The sequence below is a fragment of the Ranitomeya variabilis genome, chromosome 6 (assembly GCF_051348905.1).
Source record: "Ranitomeya variabilis isolate aRanVar5 chromosome 6, aRanVar5.hap1, whole genome shotgun sequence".
Classification (NCBI taxonomy): domain Eukaryota; kingdom Metazoa; phylum Chordata; class Amphibia; order Anura; family Dendrobatidae; genus Ranitomeya; species Ranitomeya variabilis.
The window spans coordinates 339,890,920-339,913,656 of NC_135237.1; the positions used below are offsets into that span (position 1 = coordinate 339,890,920).

The 22,737-nt window shown below is 44.0% G+C and overlaps 1 protein-coding gene across 1 annotated transcript in view; it reads right to left on the minus strand.

Moving 5' to 3' along the window:
• Positions 1 to 461: 461 nt before the first annotated feature.
• LOC143783277 (uncharacterized) overlaps positions 462 to 22,737 on the minus strand; it is a 292,496-nt gene continuing 270,220 nt past the window's right edge. The window contains exons 9-11 of the mRNA XM_077271688.1: positions 10,027 to 10,144; positions 7,686 to 7,925; positions 462 to 761 (exon numbers count right to left, since the gene is read on the minus strand). Of these exons, the coding sequence (XP_077127803.1) occupies positions 462 to 761; positions 7,686 to 7,925; positions 10,027 to 10,144 (658 nt within the window). The remainder of the gene's footprint in view (positions 762 to 7,685; positions 7,926 to 10,026; positions 10,145 to 22,737) is intronic.

Below are 22,737 nucleotides of genomic sequence, written 5' to 3' on the forward strand. Positions count from 1 at the left end.
TATCATGAAGTTCAGTATGTCACGAGAAAACACTGTCAGAATTATCAGGATCCGTTGAAGCGTTTCAGAGTTATAACCTCATAAATGGCAGTGGTCAGAATTGTAAAAATTTGCCCCGGTCATTAGCGTGCAAACCACCCTTGGGGCTTAAGGGGTTAAAAGCACCAACTACAGTACCTCATTCAAATATTCTGAACATAATGAATATTCTCGGATCATACCCACTGCATACCAGCGAAGCTGCCACTTTATTTTGAGGAATGTGACCCTGGTTCCAGTTATCAGCTCTTGCAGCCTTCAACGCATGTGTTCGGTCTCTGCTGCTAGCTGGTTGAACGAGATGTGATGACGGTTCCGACACTCTTTGATGGAAACTACTTCTCCACTGCTGGTTGTACTTGTCGACCTCCCACTGGGATGTCAATGGTCAGTACCTTGCAGCTAGAGGGCCAGCTAGCATTTCAACAGCCCTGATCCTGGCTTGCCTCTTTGTCTGTTTCGACCAGTCTAGGCTCCACAGTCCCCTCACCAATTCCTGGATCTTGGCTCTCCCATCCAGAGTATGCAAGAACCCCAGCGGTGAAGGCTGTGGCCAGGGTTCGGGCCTTGGTGGTTCTGGGAAAGCGGCTGGGTCCAGACAACAGGCTTCTGACACCTCCACTGTCACGCCAGCTTCCTCTGGCTCTGGTATTCCCCGACTCACTTTCTCTGAAGTCTCGCATGGTTCTGCCATCTTTGTCACTCACAGAGCATGTAATATTCTATGGATGAGTAATTGAATCCAGAAAATTGTTTCAACACTTTTTTTTAGTGTTATATGCCTCTGAAATGTACCACAGTACATGTAATACTGTATAGGTGAGTAATTGAATACAGAAAAATGTTTCAATGCTTTTTTGGACTGTTATATAGCAATAAAATGTACCACAGAGCACATAATGGTATATAGATAAGAAATTGAATCCAGAAATATATTTCAATTCTTTTTTGGAGTGTTATGTGCCACTGAAATGTACAACAGACAATGTAATAGTATATGAATGTGTAACTGAATGTAGAAAAATGTTTCAATGCTTTTTGGGAGTGTTAAATAACATTCAAATGTACCACAAAGCATGTAAAACTCTATGGATGAGTAACTAAAACAAGAAAAATGAAATACAAAAAGCACACTGGCACTATACTAAATATCTATTTTAAAAGCTGCTGGCACCTAGGCAGGCGACGTGTGCTGACCTGCCAACTAAATAATAGTCACAAATATTCCAATAAGGATCTTGAGAAAGAGGGACGGATCCCTCAAAATGCGTCGGGATTGGCTCCTGTTAGTGTCCGTCAATACGGACAGATGATGTCACCATTTAACCACGCCCCCCGCTTGTCACGCTACTGCACGGCGGCACCATCGGCCAAGGCTCCCCGCCAACTTCTCCAGCCACAAGCATGCAGGGGATTCTTTTTATCTACGGGAGGATGCTCCCTCTAGACTTTGACTGTCAGCGCCACCCCCGTCCTCAACAGCACGGATGGCATTACTGCTGCAGGAACAACTTCAGCAGGTTCCCGATGTAGCAGCTACAACACTAGAGGTATTTTACATTCACATTCCAGCTCCATTTTTTTAGCATGTGATTTAGCGCGGCATCCTTATTGGAATATTTGTGACTAAATCCAGAAAAATGTTTCAATGCTTCTGTGGAGTTTATTATAACACAGATATGTACTATAAAGGGCCTCTACTATATGTATGACAATATAGTTGATTTTTTCACCCAAAAAATAAAAATGTGGTCAAATGCCACAGCTATGTACTTAGCTACGGACTGCAAAGCCTGACTAGAGCGTGTATTGAACCACTTTCCCTGTTCCTGAAACTCTCTCTCCCTACTTAGGCTAAATGCAGATTGTATTTGACACAAACAGCAAAGCACAAAATTACCACTTACAAGGAATGTTAGTATGATGGTTCAGCATCAGCATCAGTATCAACACTACTGGTCTCTGTGCACACACATGCCTGGATAAGCACTCTCTCCCTCCAATTACAACTGTTACAGAGCTTTGCATTGGTGTCATTTTGCCGAGCCTAGTGGTTCCAGTCCTTATATAATACCTGATGATGTCGCATGGCCAGCCAATCACAGTAATGCCCCTATCAAGATGACTATGGAATTACATTGACTCACAGAAAATCTTTGTATGCTTATTGGCTGTATTATAGGCATCAAACATGAGAGACGGGGATCTGAGTTTGAAATCGAGCACCGACTGAGTGGCAAGCACATCCGAGCACCCAGATACTGAAGTGATTTCTGAGTATCACTCATCCCTATCGACTACAAATTACCAAATTCTTCAATGCAAATTCTTTCTTTTAAATGGTAAAATTAGTAGTTAAATACATGAATAAGCCAATTCATGGTTAAGACTATATACTGAATGGTATTAGTGAAGTTCTGTGCATATAGGTGTGCCAGTTGATCGAGCACGCTTGAGATTGCCCATCGAAAGAAAAATAAAATAAGCTAAAAAGTACACATGTGAGGTTAAGATTTTTTTCTAAGAAAATTAGAAAAGTATCAACAAATGAGAATAACATTTTTTAAATAATTTATTGAATAGTAAATTAGGAATATTAATAGATGTAAACAGAACGCCCTTTTAATTTGGCTGGTACTTGTTTAAGTCACAAACCCCATCCGCAGTAAAAGGCACCGTCTCCAATTATATTTTTTCCTCCCATGAATAGTGGACCTAACAAATATGTTCCAAAGGTGTAGTGACAATTTAAACTGGTCATGTTGTTGAAATTCAACCTTTTCAACTCATATTTCTTCTGTTGGTAGTTAGTGATGAGCGAGTATACTCGTTGTTCGAGTTTTCCCGAGCACGCTCGGTTGATCTCCGAGTATTTATAACTGCTAGGAGATTTAGTTTTCCTTGCCACAGCTGGATGATTTACGGCAGCTAGCCAGCTTGAGTACAAGTGTGGGTTGCCTCGTTGCTGGGGAATCCCAACATGTAATCAAGTATCAAACGAGTATGCTCGCTCATCACTATTGGTAGTTTACATTGAGGTTCCGACATGTCTTTTGTTAAATGAGAAGCTGCCAGACTGCTTTGGTGCTCCTTATCTCATTGGGCACAAATAAGCAGCTCTCGGGTAATAGGATCTAATAAGAGATTATAATCCGAAAAGGTGAGCTGTTAGATTACTAAAAGGATTTTTTGTTATTTTTTTATCTTATATTTATTATACTCTGTGATCTGGACAGACCACGAGCATAAATACGAACATTACATTTGCGAATAATAACTTCTCCGAGAATCAAATTTCTTGAGAAAATCCACACGAATAAGTGAATTTGAATCTTGCATGGTCTGCAAATAATAATCATATAAGGGACAGCCATTCTCTCCATCTTATCCATAATACTTTTTCTGGCTGTAGTAGGCACCAGCCTCCTTTTGCCCTATTTGCAGCAGGATAGACAGATTGATAAGAGAAGGTACAGCTGGTACAGCTTTGGCAATGAGCGAGTCAGCTTGCCTTCTTTAGGGTATGTGTCCACTGTCCGCAATCCCAGCGTTTTGGACGCAGAGGATACCCCGCTCGGCCCAATGTGCTGCCCCCTTTTGTACGCTCGGTGATTGCACACATGCGGAATCACAGCATCCTATACATAGACTGTGTTATTTATCTTGTGGAGACGTAGTGTCTCCTCAAGATAAATAGACATGCTGTGGTCTATAAAGATTTGCCGCATGTCCGGTTACGCAGGTCTGCTACCTGCGTGTTTGCACACATAGTGGAGATGGGATTTCATAAAACCATAACATCTGGATGCTGCGGCTGTACGCATGATTCAATCAGCAGCAAATATTGAAGGAATATGCCCCGTGGAAACATGCCATTAAACATATTACTAGTCATGTGTCAAAACAGCAGACTCTTTCCTGTCTGAAACCCCACTTTAGTAAATCTCATTATACTAATAAATGCAATTATAGAACTTTTCAAACAAAATGGGATATATTTTTGATCAGTTGAACAACCCAAGTAACCACTGTTCAGGAATTTGACAAACTGTTCCGATAATACATTGAAAAACATGCAAACTGAGACATTACAAGAATGTTTATCGTATGTTTACCTTCATAATCCCTTTTAGGTTAAGTGATAATTTAGGATAAACTGTGAAGCTTTACTATAGTCTAGAGCACTACTGGAAACATTTTAAAAAAAGCTTTTCATCCCTTTAACCTTAGCTTCTGTTTTCTTGTATCATTCATTTCAATGTCTAGTGTTTCTTTACTTACTGGTTTCTTGTACTTACCAATTAAAAGGTGTAATAACAGTAGAATTATTTGCAAAGATTGTTTGTTAAAAAAAATTATTATATACTTTTGCACATGCTATTGGATAAGTTGATACAGTTAATTAATTTTATACATAATACTTGATGCTCTCTTTTAGATTCGTTTTGCATTAAGCGATGGGGTGAAATTTCACTTAGATATATTAATCCCTTTCTGACATTCGACTTACTATCCCGTCCATGTGGGCTGGGCCCGTCTGACCATGGACGGGATAGTACATCATAGTTGATCGGCCGTGCACACGGGTGGAGTGCGGCTGATCGGGGCCGGGTGTCAGCTGATTCTCACAGCTGACACCCGGCACTAAGTGCCAGGAGCAGTCGCGGACGGCTCTCGGCACTTTAACTCCCAGAACACTGAGATCAAACATGATGGCTGCATTCCAGAGCCAGAAGAGGGGCTGACAGCCTCTCTGCCTTTGGATCGGAGACCACATGTCATCACGTGGGGTCCCGATCGCTTCTATGGAGACCCGATGTCATCATGATGACATCCAGGTCTCCAGAGCTGAGAGACTTCCTGTCATGCGCAGGGCATGTCAGGAAGTCTCCAAGGTCAGTGTGCAAAATGTGCAGTGCTGAAAGCTACTATAGCATGCAGATCTGCATGCTATAGAAGCGATCAGCCTGCAAAAAATGATTGTCCCATAGTGAGACAAAGTGTAAAAATAAGAATTAATTAAAATAATTATTTTTAAATAATTGTAAAAATATAAAAAGAAATAACTAATAATAATAAAAACCAATATTTATTATTTATCACTAAATAAATATTTAAATAAAAAAAAAATCTACTCGCCCTAGAAAACTGTTCCACTAGTTAACCCCTTTAGTGAACACCATAAAAAAACAAGGCAAAAAACAATGCTTTATCATCACATCGTCGAACAAAAAGTGGAATAACACGCTATCAAAAAGATGGATATAAATAATCATTGTCCCTCAAAAACAAGCCCCCATATTGCTCCATCAGCCTAAAAATAAAAATGTTATAGCTCTCAGAATAAAGCATGCAAAATAATTATTTTTTATATAAAATAGTTTTTACTGCATAAAAGCGCCAAAATATAAAAAAAAGATATATGAGGTATCGCTGTAGTCATACTAACCCGAAGAATAAAACTGCTTTATCAATTTTACCACACGCGGAACGGTGAAAACGCCTCCCCAAAAGAAATTCATGATTTGCTGGTTTCTGTTCATTCTGCCTCACAAAAATCAGAATAAAAAGTGATCAAAAAATGTCATATGCCTCAAAATGGTGCCAATAAAAGCGTCAACTAGTCCAGCAAAAAACAAGACCTCACATGACTCTGTGGGCCAAAATATGGAAAAATTATAGCTCTCAAAATATGGTGATGCAAAAACTATTTTTTTATATAAAAAGCGTATTTTAGTGTGTGACAGCAGCCAAACGTAAAAAACAGTTATAATGCCTCTTTCACACGTCCTCATATTTCCGGTACCGGAGATGTCAGTGTCCATGTGTGTAATACTTGCGGCACACGTGTGGCATGCGTGTGCCGCATCAGTACCACAAGGACGGGTGCCAGGGAAGAAGCGTTACAGTATGCTGATGAGAGCCATGTTCAGCATCCGGTGCCGGGGAACAGCCCTTTATGTAATGCTTCTTCCCCGGCACCATTGCGTGTCGCATAGATGACATCCATGTATGTTATGCATATGCACTTGTGCTGGATGTTTTGTTGCCCGTGCTGACATTAAAAATGAACATGTCAGCGTGCTTTGCCCACAGACACACGGTCCGTGGAAACACACTGACGTGCACAGACCCATTCACTTGAATAGGCAAATAGTGCTCCGTTCCTTCCGAGTCTCTCCGCATGGCTGCCCAATGGTATAAAATTCTGTGACACACCCATGGTGTCAAAATGATCACTGCACCCCTGGATGAAATCATTGAGAGGTGTAGTTCATAAAATGGGGTTACTTATCAGGGGTTCTGCTGTTTTGGCACCTCATGGGCTCTCCCAGTGGGTCTTGGCACCTGTAAACCATAACAGTAAAATCTGACACTCCTTCCCTTCTGAGTGCTGTGATGTGCCCAAACAGTGGTTTACACCCACATATGGGGTATCAACGTACTCAGGATAAATTGTACAATAACTCTTGGAGTCCAATTTCTTCTGCTACCTTTGGGAAAATAAAAAGTTAGGGGTGAAAAGATCATTTTTGTGGAAAAAATATGATTTTATATTTTTACGGCTCTACGTTATAAACTTCTGTGAAGCACTTTGGGGTTCAAAGTGCTCACCAGACATCTACATAAGTTCCTTGGGGCATCTAGTTTCCAAAATTGGGTCACTTGTGGGAGGTTTCCACTGTTTAGGCACATCAGGGGCTCTCCAAATGGGACATGGCATCCGATCTCAATTCCAGCCAATTTTGCGTTGAAAAAGTCAAACTTCCCTCCTTCCCTTCCAAGCTCTGCCATGAGCCCAAACAGTGGTTCCTCCCCATATATGGGGTATCAACATACTCAGGACAAATTGCACAATAACACTTGGGGTCCAATTTCTCCTGTTACCCTTGGGAAAATAAAAAAAATTGGATCTGAAGTAGTTTTTTTGTGAAAAAAAGTTAAATGTTCATTTTTTTAAACATTCCAAAAATTCCTGTGAAGCACCAGAAGGGTTAATAAACTTCTTGGATATGGTTTTCGCACCATGAGGGGTACAGTTTTTAGAATGGTGTCACTTTTGGGTATTTTCTATCATATAGACCCTTCAAAGTTGCTTCAAATGTGATGTGGTCCGTAAAAAAAAAATGGTGGTGTAAAAATGAGAAATCGCTGGTCAATTTGAACCCTTATAACTCCCTAACAAAAAAAATGTTGGTTCCAAAATTGTGCTGATATAAAGTAGACATGTGGGAAATGTTACTTGTTCAGCATTTTGTGTGACAAATCTGTGTGATTTAAGGGCATGAAAATTCAAATTTAGAAATTTTCAAAATTTTCACCAAATTTCCATTTTTTTCACAAATAAACACAAGTCATATCAAAGAAATTTTACAACTATCATGAAGTACAATATGTCACCTGAAAACAATGTCAGAATCACCGGGATCCGTTGAAACATTCCAAAGTTATAACCTCATAAAGGGAAAGTGGTCAGAATTTTAAAAATTGACCCGGTCATTAACATGTAAACCCCTATTGGGGTAAAGGGGTTAAAATGCAATGGGACACTTCACTCATTCAGTATCAAGTTTATTTATGGACTCAATATGCCAATACTCAATAAATTGAATTTAAAAAGTATTTCACAAGTTGTTAAAACTTACTGTGTGTACAGCATAATTTACATTCATCTCCACATCATAGAAGCCACCTTTGTGGTACAAAGGTAAAGTTGTCCCAGCCCAATGTTGATCCTTGACTTTAGACCAATGAAGAGCATGTCCTCCTGGACGACTGAGAAGAGAGGTTTTCAAAACATAGTGGCCCTTGGGGATCTTGTCTTTAACACCACGCAAGCATTTCAGGACAATCTGAATAGGCTGGGATGTATCTGACCATCCAGTCTAGATTAGATAAAAAATGTTTTTACAAAATGTTTGCATAAAATTCAATCATCTTACTTTTGCAGTATATACCTTACACTAGATAATAATTCTATTTTAAGTTCTATTAATAATATGTAACATTAGCTGAAGGTAAAAGTATGGAATGATCAATGTGGTTACAATTAATTGGTCATTCACGTATATATATATATATAAAAATGTTGTTATTGTTTATTTAATTATCATTACTCCTATAACCGAATATGTATGATATATATTTTACTTTGTACATAAAACTTATTGCCAACGTACATTCAGAAGGTTTAAAATAAAGAAGGAACGGAACAGATGGAAAGGAATATGACTGCTGGACTAAGCAGGATTTGTTTTTAGCCTGTGACCATGTAAATAGATATGCTAGGGCTCTGTACACAAGTTAGCAAAATATTTTTAACAAACACTAGAAATCAGCAAATCTGACGAGATTTGAATTCAGCAGATCGCTGAAAGCTATTTGAGGAATTTAAGCAAGATTCCAGAGCATAATAAAAGTAGAGTGTAAAAAAAATAATATCTGTCAGGAACACCACACTGCACTTGCCAACTTAGCCAATGCGCGTGTACTGAGTAAATAAACTGTGCCTAAAGATACCTATGGAGCAGGGCAGCAGCGGTGAAGATGGGTGCTTCAGACAAACAGGACCTGAAGCGTGTGACTGCTGGGGGCATGGCCTAACTCCAGAGAGCTAGGAGGTGAAGGAAATCTCCTAGAAGGGTAACTACGGGACAAAGTTACCAAGGGGCATAGACAGAACAGGTAGTCAGAACGTAGCCAAGGGGTCACACACAGAGAGGGCAGCGCAGTGCAAGAAAAGCAGGCAGGGGGTGGTCAGGACGAAGCCAAGAGGTCATATACAGAAAGGACAACGCAGTAGAAAAGGGGCAGGCAAAACTCATTACAGGGACACAGCCAAATCAGAACCAGACAGACGAAATGTAGCAAAGCACTGGCACAGGCGCAACAGGGTCAGACACACTCAGCCAAGGGTCAGAGTATAAGCGACAAGGAGTGGACCCACAATGAGGCTATAAGAAGCCTCCCAGAATCCCAGGAAATAGGAAAAAAAAATAAAGAAAAAATTGTAAGAAGAAAATGGGTAAGTGGTTCAGAACTCATGCATACAAACATAAGTTGACATTACTAAGGATTAAAGATCACCCAATTCCTTTCAAAACCCAGGAAAACCAACGCAACACAACAGTTTGCACATCTATACACTACTAATTATATATATTTGTAAATACATATATTTGTATATGCCTCTCTTGTTTGTATACATATATACAGCACATATACATGATGTGTGTATATATATATAATGTGTTATTTACCTTAACTCTTGATGCAAACAGGCTTGGGTATTGAAAATATTCCAAATCAGGAAGCCTTTATAAATTTCATATTGAATATATATTTTCCAAGCTCAGCATGCCAAATATGACATTTTAAATTGTAGATTCTTCAGCTATAGTAATTTTGGAAATGTCATGCAAACAAAGAATTTGTAATTTCCTAGTGAAAATGCTGTGTATTCCCAGTTAGTTATCCTTTTTTTGGTTTCCTTGGTTGCTTCAAGTGAGCAAGCCATAAAAACTCTTTATCTCTCCAAAACACAGCAATTTAGAAGATAATCGAATAGTGACTGGGGGGCAGAAATGCCAGTCTGAGGAATTAAGCCACAATCTCTCTTACATTTACAACCTTCCTCAAAGCAAGTGTCAGATGAGTAAAAAAAGGAAGATAGAGAATTCATCACATACCAACCCTGTCTCATTTCATGGTGGCACAGCTGCTTCCTATCCTGCTGTAGAAATTCTTTGGCCAGCTCTGTAAAACTGTTTTTAAGGAGTGCACACATGCCCAAACAATTCACAGTTAATAGCATCAGACAGCCTACTTATGTATTACTATAATGTGTGCAGAAAGCAAGCCCAATAGACTTAAATCACTGACTTCATAAAATAATGAACCAAAAAAATATATCTGCACTGGGGGGAAATCAATAGAATTGATCAGATCGTTTAGAGTCAGCAACAGAACATTCATGTAGTATCTCACCTTCCAGCAAAGTCCTGCTGCTCCATTTGATTCATTATTCACTTCAGAGATGTTGCCAAGCTTGGCTAGAATTTTTTCTTTGTGGGCATTTGCTGCATTCAACAACTGGCTTTCTTTTCTACATCAGTCACAGGAAGCAAAATAATCATAGAGAGCACAAATGAAATGCATTTGCTTTTGGATTACAGTGCAATCTGGTTACTGTTCAATAGAACAGCTAGAGAGCGGCAGATAGATACTCAGCTGCTGAATAATGAGCCACTCATTGCAAAATAAAATATTTGGTATTATATTATGACATTTTCTTAATGACCTCATATTGGTAATTTGTGTAGAAATGCAGAAAAATCACTTTTTAACATGTGCTCACTAATGAAAGAATAAAGTAAGTAACAAAAAGGACACTAAACCGAGAAATAAGTATTTAAATAACAATATAGTTGTTCTCCTTGTTAGGCCGGCGTCACACTAGCGAGTTTTACGGACATATGAGAGGCGCAGAAAATACGGATTGCATACGGTACAATGATTCTCTATGGCCCAGCTCCTATCTGCCGTATTTTACGTATCCATATTATACGGTCTTGTACGGCCGTAGAAAATCGCAGCATGCAGCGTTTGTCACCGTATTGCGCAATAAATCCGCCATTGAAAGTCTATGGGGGCGAGAAAATTATGGATTACACATGGACCATGCGTGTGACTTGCGAGAAATACGCAGCGGTGTTCTTAAGAAAAGGCGGTAATTCAGTGCGGTGTACAGTAAAATCACACTGACAGAATAGAATAGAATAGGTAGAATAAATGTGGACACATAGAATATATATATATATATATATATATATATATATATATATATATATATGTCAGTGAGACACATATATATATATATATATATACTGTATTTATATTTAATTCAGCGCTAGATAGCAGAAGAGTCGGTAATTCAATTGCTGGCTTTTCCTATCTCCTTCACAAACCCGACATGATATGAGACATGTTTACATACAGTAAACCATCTCATATCCCTTCTTTTATTATATATTCCTCTTTACTAATGTAAGAAGTGTCTTGGTGTCAAATGTGGGGGCTCCAGCTATTAAATTAAAGGGTTAAATCGCAGAAAAAACTGGCGTGGGCTCCCGCGCAATTTTCTCCGCCAGAGTGGGAAAGCCAGTGACTGACGGCAGATACAATATTAATAGCCTAGAGAGGGACCATGGTTATAGGACCCCCCTGGCTAAAAACATCTGCCCCCAGCCACCCCAGAAAAGGCACATCTGTAAAGATGCGCCTATTCTGGCACTTATCCTCTCTCTCTCTCTCTTCCCACTCCCGTGTAGCCGTGGGATATGGGGTAATGAAGGGTTAATGTCACCTTGCTATTGTAAGGTGACATTAGGCCAGGTTAATAATGGAGAGGCGTCAATTATGACACCTATCCATTATTAATCCTATAGTACGAAATGGTTAATAAAACACACACACAATATTAAAAAGTATTTTAATGAAATAAAGACACATGGTGTTTTAATATTTTATTATACTCTTAATCCACCTGAAGACCCTTGTCACCTGAAATAAAGTTAAAAAACAAACAACAATATTCCATACCTTCCGTCATTCAGTCTTGTCCCACACTGTAAATCCATCTGAAGGGGTTAAATCATTTTACACCCAGGAGCTCTGCTAATGCAGCTGTGCTCCTGTCTGTAAAACTTGGTGAATGAATGGAATGCAGGGAAATGTACTGTAGTTACCTCAAGTCGCAGTGATATGCCCTCTGCTGGATGAACTCATCTGAACTTGAGCCTGGGAAAATATTCTGAAAAGTTCCCAGGCTCGAGTTCATATGAGTTCATCCAGCAGAGGGCGCATTACCGCGACTAGAGGTAACTACAGTTACTACAGTGCCTTTTCTGGGGTGGCTGGGGGCAGATGTTTTTAGCCATGGGGGGTCCTTTAACCATGGTCCCTCTCTAGGCTATTAATATCTGCCCTCAGTCACTGGCTTTCCCACTCTGGCGGAGAAAATTGCGTGGGAGCCCACGCCAGTTTTTTCCATGATTTAACCCTTTAATTTAATTAGAGCCCCCAAATTTGATAACAAGACAGCGGCGAGCAGACGCTTCTGGGACTAAGTCTTGCTTTTCATCTACTGAGCATGCCCATGGGATAACCTCTCATTGGAGGTCGGAGGTCACACGCTCAGGTCCTCAAGTGGCTCTGATTGGACCACTGGCAAGGTCCCGGAAGGCTGCAACTATAAAAGGTTTGCATGGCCGCTCGACCATGCGCTAGTGTAAGCAAGAAATTGTGGTGGTTGTGGATGCATGTATGTTCTGGTGAAAGCTCCTAATTGAACCCCTTCCCTAGCATTGTTGTTTGAGTGTGGGTGATTGGAGCTGACTAGCACCAGTTAGTGCCATCCAGCACTGTGCACATTTCACCAGTGTCAATATAGCAGCGCTCGCCAGTGCGGCACCGTGCGCTAATAGTGTGCTTTCCTCTCTCTAGTTAGGGTGGTTAGTGCCATCCGCCAGCACGATGCTGCGCGCATTCAGTGCGCTAAATCTTTTATTTAGTTCTCCCTGGCACCGCTGTTGTGGTGCCGAGTGCTAATGGGTCTGGAGGGACTCTAACCCCGTGTCCTTGGGGCAGGGTCCTGTGACCAAACACTAGCATTCATTTGGCGGTATTGCGGCTCTGTGATGTAACAGGGTTCGTTTCTAATTCGTACAGGGTAACGTTAATCCGTGCATGTGTTTGCTATACCGCCATATACTGTCCGCCATTACCAAGCAGCAGGTAATATCTCTGCACGTTGGACTCTGGGCTGCGAACGCACCTTATAGCTTCCTTTACAATATTTGGTGCCTTCCGCCAGCCCTAACATTATACTAGCGCCATGGTCTGGCTAGTAATGGCAGACGAGCAGTGACTACATTGGTATATCCTGCAGCTGGAGGGCAAGTTGGCATCTCTCAAGCACATAACCTCAGCTGTGGATGTTACCGCAGTAGCTGTTCAGGCTGCTAGTGTGGCTGCAGCCCGTATGTCCGCTGTCACCCCTGTTCCGACACTTTCCCGCCACCAGATAAGTACTCTGCAGATAACAAGTAATGTAGGGGATTTGTGAACCAGTGTGCGATACACCTTGTGCTGTTGGCTGCACGTTTCCCATCAGAGCGGGCTAAAGTGGGATTTATTATATCACTCTTGTTGGACAGGGCGTTGGAGTGGGCTACGCTGCTGTGGGAGCACGATGATCATGTGGTGCAGAGTGCTCCGCAGTTCCTGAGCACTCTGAAACAGGTCTTATTTGGACCTCGAGTCACCCATGATCTGGAGCTCTAACTGCTGGCACTGACAGGGCTCATCGCAGGTCACTCACTTTGTCGTCCATTTCCAGACTTTAGCATCTGAGCTGGAGCGACCGGATAAAGACCTCATCCCTGTATTTTGGAGGGGGCTGGCTGTCCGTGTAGACAGAAGTTTCGGCTGGCTCCTAGCTTAACCAGACCTCTGGAATCTCCAGATCAGACATCAAAGCCACAAGAGGCCATGGAGGTGTCACGAGCGGGATCTAAGTCCCAGACCACTCGTGCACTCATGGTCTGTCATTTCTGCCAGCAGTCAGGACATTTTGTTTCCAGATGTCCTCAGCGGTTGGGAAAACGTCCTCGTCTAGTGGCTATAGGAGGAGGCTCTCTAGACACAGCGGCGTTTTCTTTCAAATTGTCCTTCAAGGGGACACTCACTTTTGGCCAAACCATTCTCACGGTTGAGATTTGTCTGGATTCTGGGGCAGAGGGCAATTTCATGTCTTCTGCCTTCACCCAACGGCATGCAATACCTCTGGTGATGCTCGCTAAACCAGTGACCTTACGAGTGGTGAATGGGTCGACACTGCCCTCACAGGATACACCCCAAACCATCCCACTTTTTCCATGTCTTCCCATAAAGAGATTATCTCCCTAATGGTCATACCCGAGGGCATTGACGTGGTCCTGCTAGGGGTTCCATGGATACGCTCCCCCCATGTTCAGTGGTCCACAGGGAGAATTCTGGGATGGAGTAAATCTTGTGAGGGTAGATGTCAGAGGGAGTGCATTCAGGTTGCTACTACTGAGGTACCCACAGATCTTTCCTCTCTCCCCAAACACTATTGGGTCTATGCAGACATTTTCTCCAAAAGGGCTGCGGAGACCCTTCCACCTCACTGCCCCTATGACTGTCCTCTTGGCCTCTTGCCTGGTGCTGAGCCTCCCCAGGGTCAAGTCTACCCGTTATCTCTCTTAGAGATGGAGGCAATGTCTCAGTATATCCAGAAAAATCAGGCAAGAGAATTCATTAGGAAGTCAGTGTCACCAATGGAGGCTGGGTTCTTCTTCGTGCAGAACAAGAATGGAGAATTACATCCCTGAATAGAATACAGGGGTCTTAACACCATAAACGTTAAGAATAAGTACCCTCTGCCTCTTATATCGGAGCTTTTCAAAAGGTTACTGGGAGCAAGGGTATTTACTAAGCTTGATCTGTGGGGTGCTTACAACCTGATTTGCATCCGTGAGTGGGACGAATTGAAGGGCATTTAACACCAGGGGCGGGCACTATGAATACCTGGTGATGCCCTTTGGGCTCTGTAATGCCCCAGCCATCTTCCAAGACTTTGTGAATGATATCTTCTGGGATATGCTCTTCACCTTGGTCATAGTCTATCTGGATGATATTCTCATCTACTCTCCAGATATAGCCTCCCACCGGAGAGATGTTTGCAAAGTCTTCAACCTTTAACGGGCAAACTCAATCTATGCCAGGGGTGTCAAACTGCATTCCTCGAGGGCCTCAAACCATGCGTGTTTTCAAGATTTCCTTCTCATTGCACAAGGTGCTGGAATCATTCTGTGCAGGTGATTAAATGATCACCTGTGCAATACAAGGAAATCCTGAAAACATGACCTGTTTGCAGCCCTTGAGGAATGCAGTTTGACACCCCTGCTCTATGCCAAGTTGGAGAAGTGTGTGTTTGAGCAGGAGTCCTTGCCTTTCTTGGGCTATATCATCTCCGCCCAGGGACTGGCCATGGATCCTGCCAAGCTACAGGCTGTGATGGACTGGAAAGAACCTCAATTTCTCAAAGCGGTGCAGCACTTTATAGGATTCAATAACTATTATCGCTAGTTCATTCCCCACTTCTGAACTTTGGTAGCTCCCCTGGTTGCCCTCACCATAATGGGAGCTAATCCCAAATTGTGGTCGGAGAAGGTCTCCAAGGCCTTCTTCTCTATCAAGTCACACTTCGCTAGTGTTCCCATTTTACATCGCCCTGATGTAGATAACCATTTATTATGGTGGTGGATGCCTCTTCCGTCGGTGCTGAAGTCCTCTTCCAAAAGGATGCTCAAGGTCAGAAGCATCCTTGCTTCCTCTTCTCCAAGACCTTCACACCAGTGGAGAGGAACTATTCCATCAGGGACAGGAAGTTGCTAGCCATGAAGTTGGCCTTTTCAGAGTGGAGACACCACTTGGAGGGGTCTCGTTTTCCCTTCCAAGTTTACACCGACCACAAGAATTTGGTGTACTTACAAACCGCACAGCGGCTAAATTCTCACCAGGCTAGATGGTCCCTGCTCTTCTCCAGGTTCCATTTCACCCTCCATTTTCTCTCCAGGGAGAAGAACATTCGTGCCAATGCTCTCTCCCGCTCCGTAGTGTCATCTGAGGAGGAAGAGCCTTGGCTAACTGTCCCTTCAGAGAGCCTGAGAACTGAGGCTCCGATTTCGCTAGTCTGTGCCCCGGGGCAAGACTTTTGTGCCACCTAATTTGCGACCGGATGTTTTCTCTTGGGCTCACTCGTCCAGGGTGGGAGGACATTTTGGGACCAAGATGACATCTGAGCTCCTGGCAAAGACGTACTGGTGGCCGCATATGGCACGTGATGTTGGAGACTATATTCGGGCGTTTGTCTCTTGCACCAAGAATCGGTCTCCTTGACAATGGCCTGCTGGGTTACTTTACCCCTGCCAGTGGCAGATAGGCCCTGGGAAATGGTTGGGATGGATTGTGTGGTGGGCTTATCCAAGTCTCATAGCTGCACCGTTACCTGGGTAGTCACCAACCATTTTTCCAAAATGGTACATCTGGTGCCTCTTCCGCGGGCACCTTCTGCACAAGTCTTGGTGGTGTTGTTCATTAAGCATGTTTTTCGCCTACACGGTATGCCTGACAAAATTGTCAGTGACTGGGGTCCCCAGTTCGCGTCTCAGGTCTGGAGAGAACTTTGTCATCTACTCATCATTGAGCTGAATCTCTCTTCAGCTTACCATCCCAAGACGAACGAGTTGGTAGAGAGGGCCAACCAGATCCTGGTCACTTACCTGCAACATTTTCTGTTGGGCAGGCGGATCACTTTTACCTTGCTACCGTGGGCCGAGTTTCATCTGAACAATGCCGTAGCCAACTTAATTGGGCAGACCCCGTTCCTCCTTAACTACGGCCAGCATACGCATGTCCCTGTGCCCATGCCAGTGTTGTCCACTAACTCTAGGGTGGTACACAGGGAGGTGGAGGCACGTTATATTTGGGACCGCACACAGGATGTCCTCTGGGCCTCCAAGGAGAGAATGAGGGTCTCCGCCAATGCACACTGGCGCCCTGCTTCGACTTTTGCTCCTGGCGACTTGGTGTGGCTCTCTGCCCGTTAAATCAGGCTTTGAGTTGAGTCCACTAAGTTTGCGACTCACTACATAGGTCCCTTCAAGGTCCTGGAAAAGGTCAACCATGTGGTCTATCGTCTGGCCCTTCCTCCACGCCTAGGCATCACCAACACCTTTCATGTGTCCCTCCTAAAACCCGTTCACATGTCCCGGTTTTTTGAGTCATCTGCTGGGACATTGGGCTCATCCATGGATGATTATGAGGGGAACACCATTGTTGGGTGCAAGGTGGTATGTGGCAAAAAGTACTATCTGGTGGACTGGAAGGGTCTTAGCTAGGGTTGAGCGACCTTTACATTTATAGGATCGGGTCGGGTTTCACGAAATGCGACTTTTTCAAAAGTCGGGTCGAGTGAAATCGGCCGATCCTATAAAAAAGTCGGGGTCGGACGAAACTCGAAACCCAATGCAGTGCATTGGGTTTCCAATGGTTCCCAGGGTCTGAAGGAGCGGAAACTCTCCTTCAGGCCCTGGGATCCATATTTAAGTGTAAAATAAAGAATTAAAATAAAAAATATCGCCATACTTACCATCTGATGCGCCCTGGTACTAAGCGGGAACCTTCCTTCCTTAGAATCAGCCTTCCAGGACCTTGCGGTGACGTCGCGGCTTGTGATTGGTCGCACGGCCGCCCATGTGACCGCTCGCGCTACCAATCACAAGCCGCGACGTCACCGTGACGTCACCGAAGGTCCTGGAAGGGCTGATTCTTAGGAAGGAAGGCTGCCGGAAAGAAGCCGAGGGTGAGTATATTCCTATTATGTATATACTCACCCTCGGACGCGCCCTGCTTCTTTCCGGCAGCCTTCCTTCCTAAGAATCAGCCCTTCCAGGACCTTCGGTGACAGCACAGTGACGTCGCGGCTTTTGATTGGTCGCGCGAGCGGTCACATGGGCGGCCGCGCGACCAATCACAAGCCGCGACGTCACCGCGACGTCACCGCAAGGTCCTGGAAGGCTGATTCTAAGGAAGGAAGGTTCCCGCTTAGTACCAGGGCACATCAGAGGGTAAGTATAGCGATATTTTTTATTTTAATTCTTTATTTTACACTTAAATCTGAATTCCGATACCAATTCCCGATATCTTAAACATATCGGGAATCGGTATCGGAATTCCGATTCCAGATTCAGAAGATCGCCGACTTCATGGCCGACCCCACACAGGGGTCGGGTCGGGTTTCATGAAACCCGACTTTGCCAAAAGTCGGCGACTTCTGAAAATTGCCGACCCGTTTCGCTCAACCCTAGTCTTAGCCAAAAGGACAGGACCTGGGAACCTATTGAGTACATTTGAGCTCCTCAGCTTATTGCAGCTTTTGAGCATAGCGAGGCCCAATAAGGGGGGCCCTAGTAGGGGGCTAATGTTAGGTGTCGAGTTCCCACTGCTGCACAGGGGAAATCTCGAAACATGTCCTCTGCGGTCCCCCATTTATCCTCAGCCACAGAGGAGCCTGCTCAGCAGAGACGTCCTTCCCAGAATCTTGCTCAAGCTGATGCTGTGCGTCTGGTTACTGCTGTCGTCCCAGGTCCAGCTATTGTAACCAGCATTAATCAGTGGGAAGCAGATGCTACTGGAACTAAGTCCTGCTTTTTGTCTACTGAGCATGCCCATGGGATGACCTCTCATTGGAGGTCGGAGGTCAAACACTCAGGTCCTCAAGCGGCTCTGATTGGACCACTGGCAAGGTCCCGAAAGGCTGCAACTATGAAAGGTTTGCATGGCCATGCACTAGTATAAACAAGAAATCGTAGTGTGTGTGGATGCATGTATGTTCTGGTGAAAGCTCCTAATTGAACCCCTTCCCTAGAGTTATTGTTTGAGTGTGGGTGATTGGAGATGATATAGCACCAGTTAGTGCCATCCAGCAATATACACGTTTCTCCAGTGTCAATATAGCAGCGTTTGCCAGTGCGGCACCGTGTGCAAATAGTGTGCTTTCCTCTCCCTAGTTAGGGTGGTTAGTGGTATTCCACAGGGCGATGCTGCGCACACTCAGTGCGCTAAATCTTTTATTTAGTTCTCCCTAGCACCGCTGTTGCTTGTGGACCTAGAGGGACACTAATCCCTTGTCCTTGGGGCAGGGTCCTGGGACTGAACACATTCATTCTGCTGCATTGCTGCTCTGTGACGTAACAGGGTCCGTTTCTAATTCATGCCGGGTGACGTTAACCCGTGTTTGTGTTTTCTATACCGCCATATACTGTCCGCCATTACTGAGCAGCAGGAAATATCTCTGCTCGGTGGACCACGGGCTGCAAATGCACCCACATTCTCTCACAGCTGAGCAGTGTTAATCCCAGATATATTCTGAGTCATGGGTCTGATCCAGACTTTAGTCTGATCCATGTATCTTTCAAATTCCATCTTTCAAATATAGATTTCTTATAATAATACTTTGAATTAGACTTGAATTCTTGAATGCATTTGGCGACTCATCACTGCTACAATATTATCATCATCATCTGTACCATCTAATCAAGCTTTTCTCCTCTTCCCACGGGTATGCACTGACTTTCCCACAGCTCTCCCTTGTTCCTGAATGTCTCTGTATATTGCATTAATTTTCTATGGTATGCACTGACTTTTCCCAGCTCTCTCTGATTTCTGAATGTCTTTGTATATTGCATTGATTTTCTATGGTATGCTGTGCTTACCCATCACTCTGTGTCCACTATGTATTTCACTGTTCTGGTGTTTCAAGGCATATCTGAGTGGTCATTGTAACCCCTCCCCCCTTTTTATGGCCTTTGTTTAAATGTGAACATGTGTTCTGGCCCCACACACCCACATTCTCTCACAGATGAGCAGTGTTAATCCCAGATATATTCTGAGCCATGGGTCTGATCCAGATTTTAGTCTGATCCATATATCTTTCAAATTCCATCTTTCAGATTTCTAATTACAGTACTTTGAATTAGACTTGAATTGGATTGGAATTTGACTGTAAGGTAATGGAAAATCAAACCACTACAATGTTTCGGTTTCTTTTCTCTCTCACCTTTATACTACTCTATTTTCCCTACCTCCTGTAATCCCCCCACCTAGTAAGGAAATAGTAATTTCACCCTCCATCCTACCCAGCCATCTCACCTCCTCCACACAGCTGTTCCTCTAGACACAATCCTTTTTCTCCAGACACACACGGCCGCATGATGTCCTATCCTGCTCCCACCTTCTAACACTCTCTTTGCTACTAATCATCGCTGGTGATGTATCCCCAAATCCTGACCGTCCTCAACACATCCTCACACTCATTTCTAGCCCCCTGCCACGATCCTCTACATGTTTTCCCAACCAACAAACTCTCCTTCCTCGGCATCACTGAAACCTGGCTCACTCCCTCTGACTCAGCCTCTCCAGCTGCATTTTACTATGGCGGATTCCACCTCTCTCACACCCCTCCCCAGCACCAAACCTGGTGGAGGAGTTGGCTTGCTCCTGTCTGACATCTGCTCCTTCACTCCAATCCTGCTACTACCCTCCACTACTCTTCCTCGTTTGAGGTGCACTCCTTCCGCATCTATTCTCCCTCCAACCTCCAGCAGGCTGTCATTTACCACCCCCTAGAACTGGCCATCTCCACCTTACTTCACCACCTGGCTACTTCACTTCCTCTCTGCTGACATCTCCACTATCATCATCGGTGACTTCAATATCTCCATTAGAAGGGACAAAAAATGGTCATAGGAGCGCATGCCAGACGGTGAGTTGATATAAAATCTTCATTTATTAGTCTCCATGGTGGAAACTAATAAATGAAGATTTTATATCAACTCACTGTCTCGCATGCGCTCCTATGACCGTTTTTTGTCCTTCCTTATTTGATCCTCTTGTGAGGCATCCTTCTGGAGCTGCAGTGTATCTTCCGTTTTAACCACTCCTAACACCAGCTTTGCGCTCCTATGAAGCCGTTCGTCATTTTCTTTTTCTCTTCAATATCCCCATTGACACTTCCACCTCAGCTGCCTCTAAACTTTTGTCGCTCACTGCCTCCTTCGGACTCACTCAATGGTCCTCTGCAGCCACTCACAAAGATGGTCACACACCAGACCTTATCTTTACCAGCTTCTGTTCCCTTACTAATCTCACTAACTCACCCCTCCCCTTATATGACCACAACCTACTGACATTCTCTTCCCTCTTCTCTCCTAGTGCGCAACCCCCACTCCGCAAACTCACTCACCCTTGCAGAAATCTCCAACACCTCAATTTGCAATCTCTCTCTGAGTCCCTTCTCCCTCTTACATACATAGCTTCCCTTAATGAAATAGATGCTTCTGCCACTTTTTATAACACAATAACAGCAACACTTTATTTGGCCGCTCCCCTCATGCCTAGCAAAATTCGTACAATCAAAAGGCAGCCCTGGCTGACCAGCCTGACCAAAGAACTGAGACGGGCTTCCAGGGTTGCTGAGCGGAGATGGAAGAGATGCCACTCTGCCGAGCACTTCATCGCATACAAGCACTCCATGCCAGATTCAAGTCCATGCTCACTGCCACAAAACAAATTTACTTCTCATCTCTCATATCCTCCCTGTTTCACAACCCTAAACAGCTTTTCAACATTTTCAATTCGCTACTCCGTCCCCCAGCACCTTCTCGCTCCCCTCTCATTTCTGCTGAAGATTTTGCCTCTTTCTTTAAACAGAAGATCGAAGAGAAAGCTTTGGCCCGCAGCACCCAATGCCCCTCTTAACTGCTCAACACTGTTCTTCCAAAACCAGTTTCTCCACCATGACAGAAGATCAGCTTTCCACCCTCCTGTCAAGATCGCACCTCACCACTTGCACGCTTGACCCGCTCCCATCCCACCTCATCCATAACCTCGCCACAGTCTTCATCCCAAGCCTAACACACGTCTTCAACCTCTCACAACTGGTGTCTTCCCCTCATTCTTCAAACATGCCAAGATCACATGCATCCTCAAAAAGCCCTCTCTTGACCCATCCTCTGTGTCTATCGCCCGATATCTCTTCTCCCTCATGCCTCAAAACTACTGGAACAGCATCTCCATCTTGAACTGTCCTCCCACCACTCCTCCTTCTCCCTCTATGACTGGTTACAATCTGGCTTCTGACCACATCACTCAACTGAAACTGCCCTAACTAAAGTCACCAATGACATACTAACTGCCAAGAGCAAGCGGCACTACTCTGTCCTCCTTCTCCTGGACCTGTATTCTGCCTTTGACACTGTGGACCACTCCTTCCTGCTACAGATTCTCTCATCTCTTGGCATCACCGACTTGGCCCTAACCTGGATATCATCATATCTAACAGACCGAACATTCAGTGTTTCCCTCTCCCACACCACCTCCGCACCTCGCCCCTTGTCTGTCGGTGTTCCTCAAGGCTCAGTTCTAGGACCCCTACTCTTCTCCATCTAAACCTTCAGCCTGGGACAGCTCAGAGAATCCCACGGTTTGCAGTATCATATCTACGCCAATGAGATGCAGATCTACCTATCCGGACCTGACCTCACCTCCATACTCACTAAAATCCCACACTGTCTGACTGCTACATCAGCCTTCTTTTCTGCTTGCTTTCTAAAACTAAACATGGACAAAATAGAATTCATGACTAGGGTTGAGCGACCTTGACCTTTTTAGGGTCGAGTCATGTTTTGCGAAACCCGACTTTTTGAAAAGTCGAGTCGGGCGAAATCGGCCGATTACTGCGAAAAGTCGAGGATCGGCCGGAAAACGAAACCCTATGCACGTCACTGGGGATTTTATTTTATTTTATTTTATTTTTTTATTTTCTCTCTCTCTCTCTCTCTCTCTCCCCTCCGTCCCATATTTCCCTCAATCCCAGCACAGAAAATCTCGTGTTACACATTGCAAATCCCTACTGCGCACAAGCGATAAAATGATGATAGCCGTGCACGCCCCTAACCCCTATGTCATCACTCTGCCCACACTCCTTCATTGGCTGAAAAAATGGCGCTAAAGGCGTCATACGAAACGCGACTTTGGCGCCAAGATCGCGTA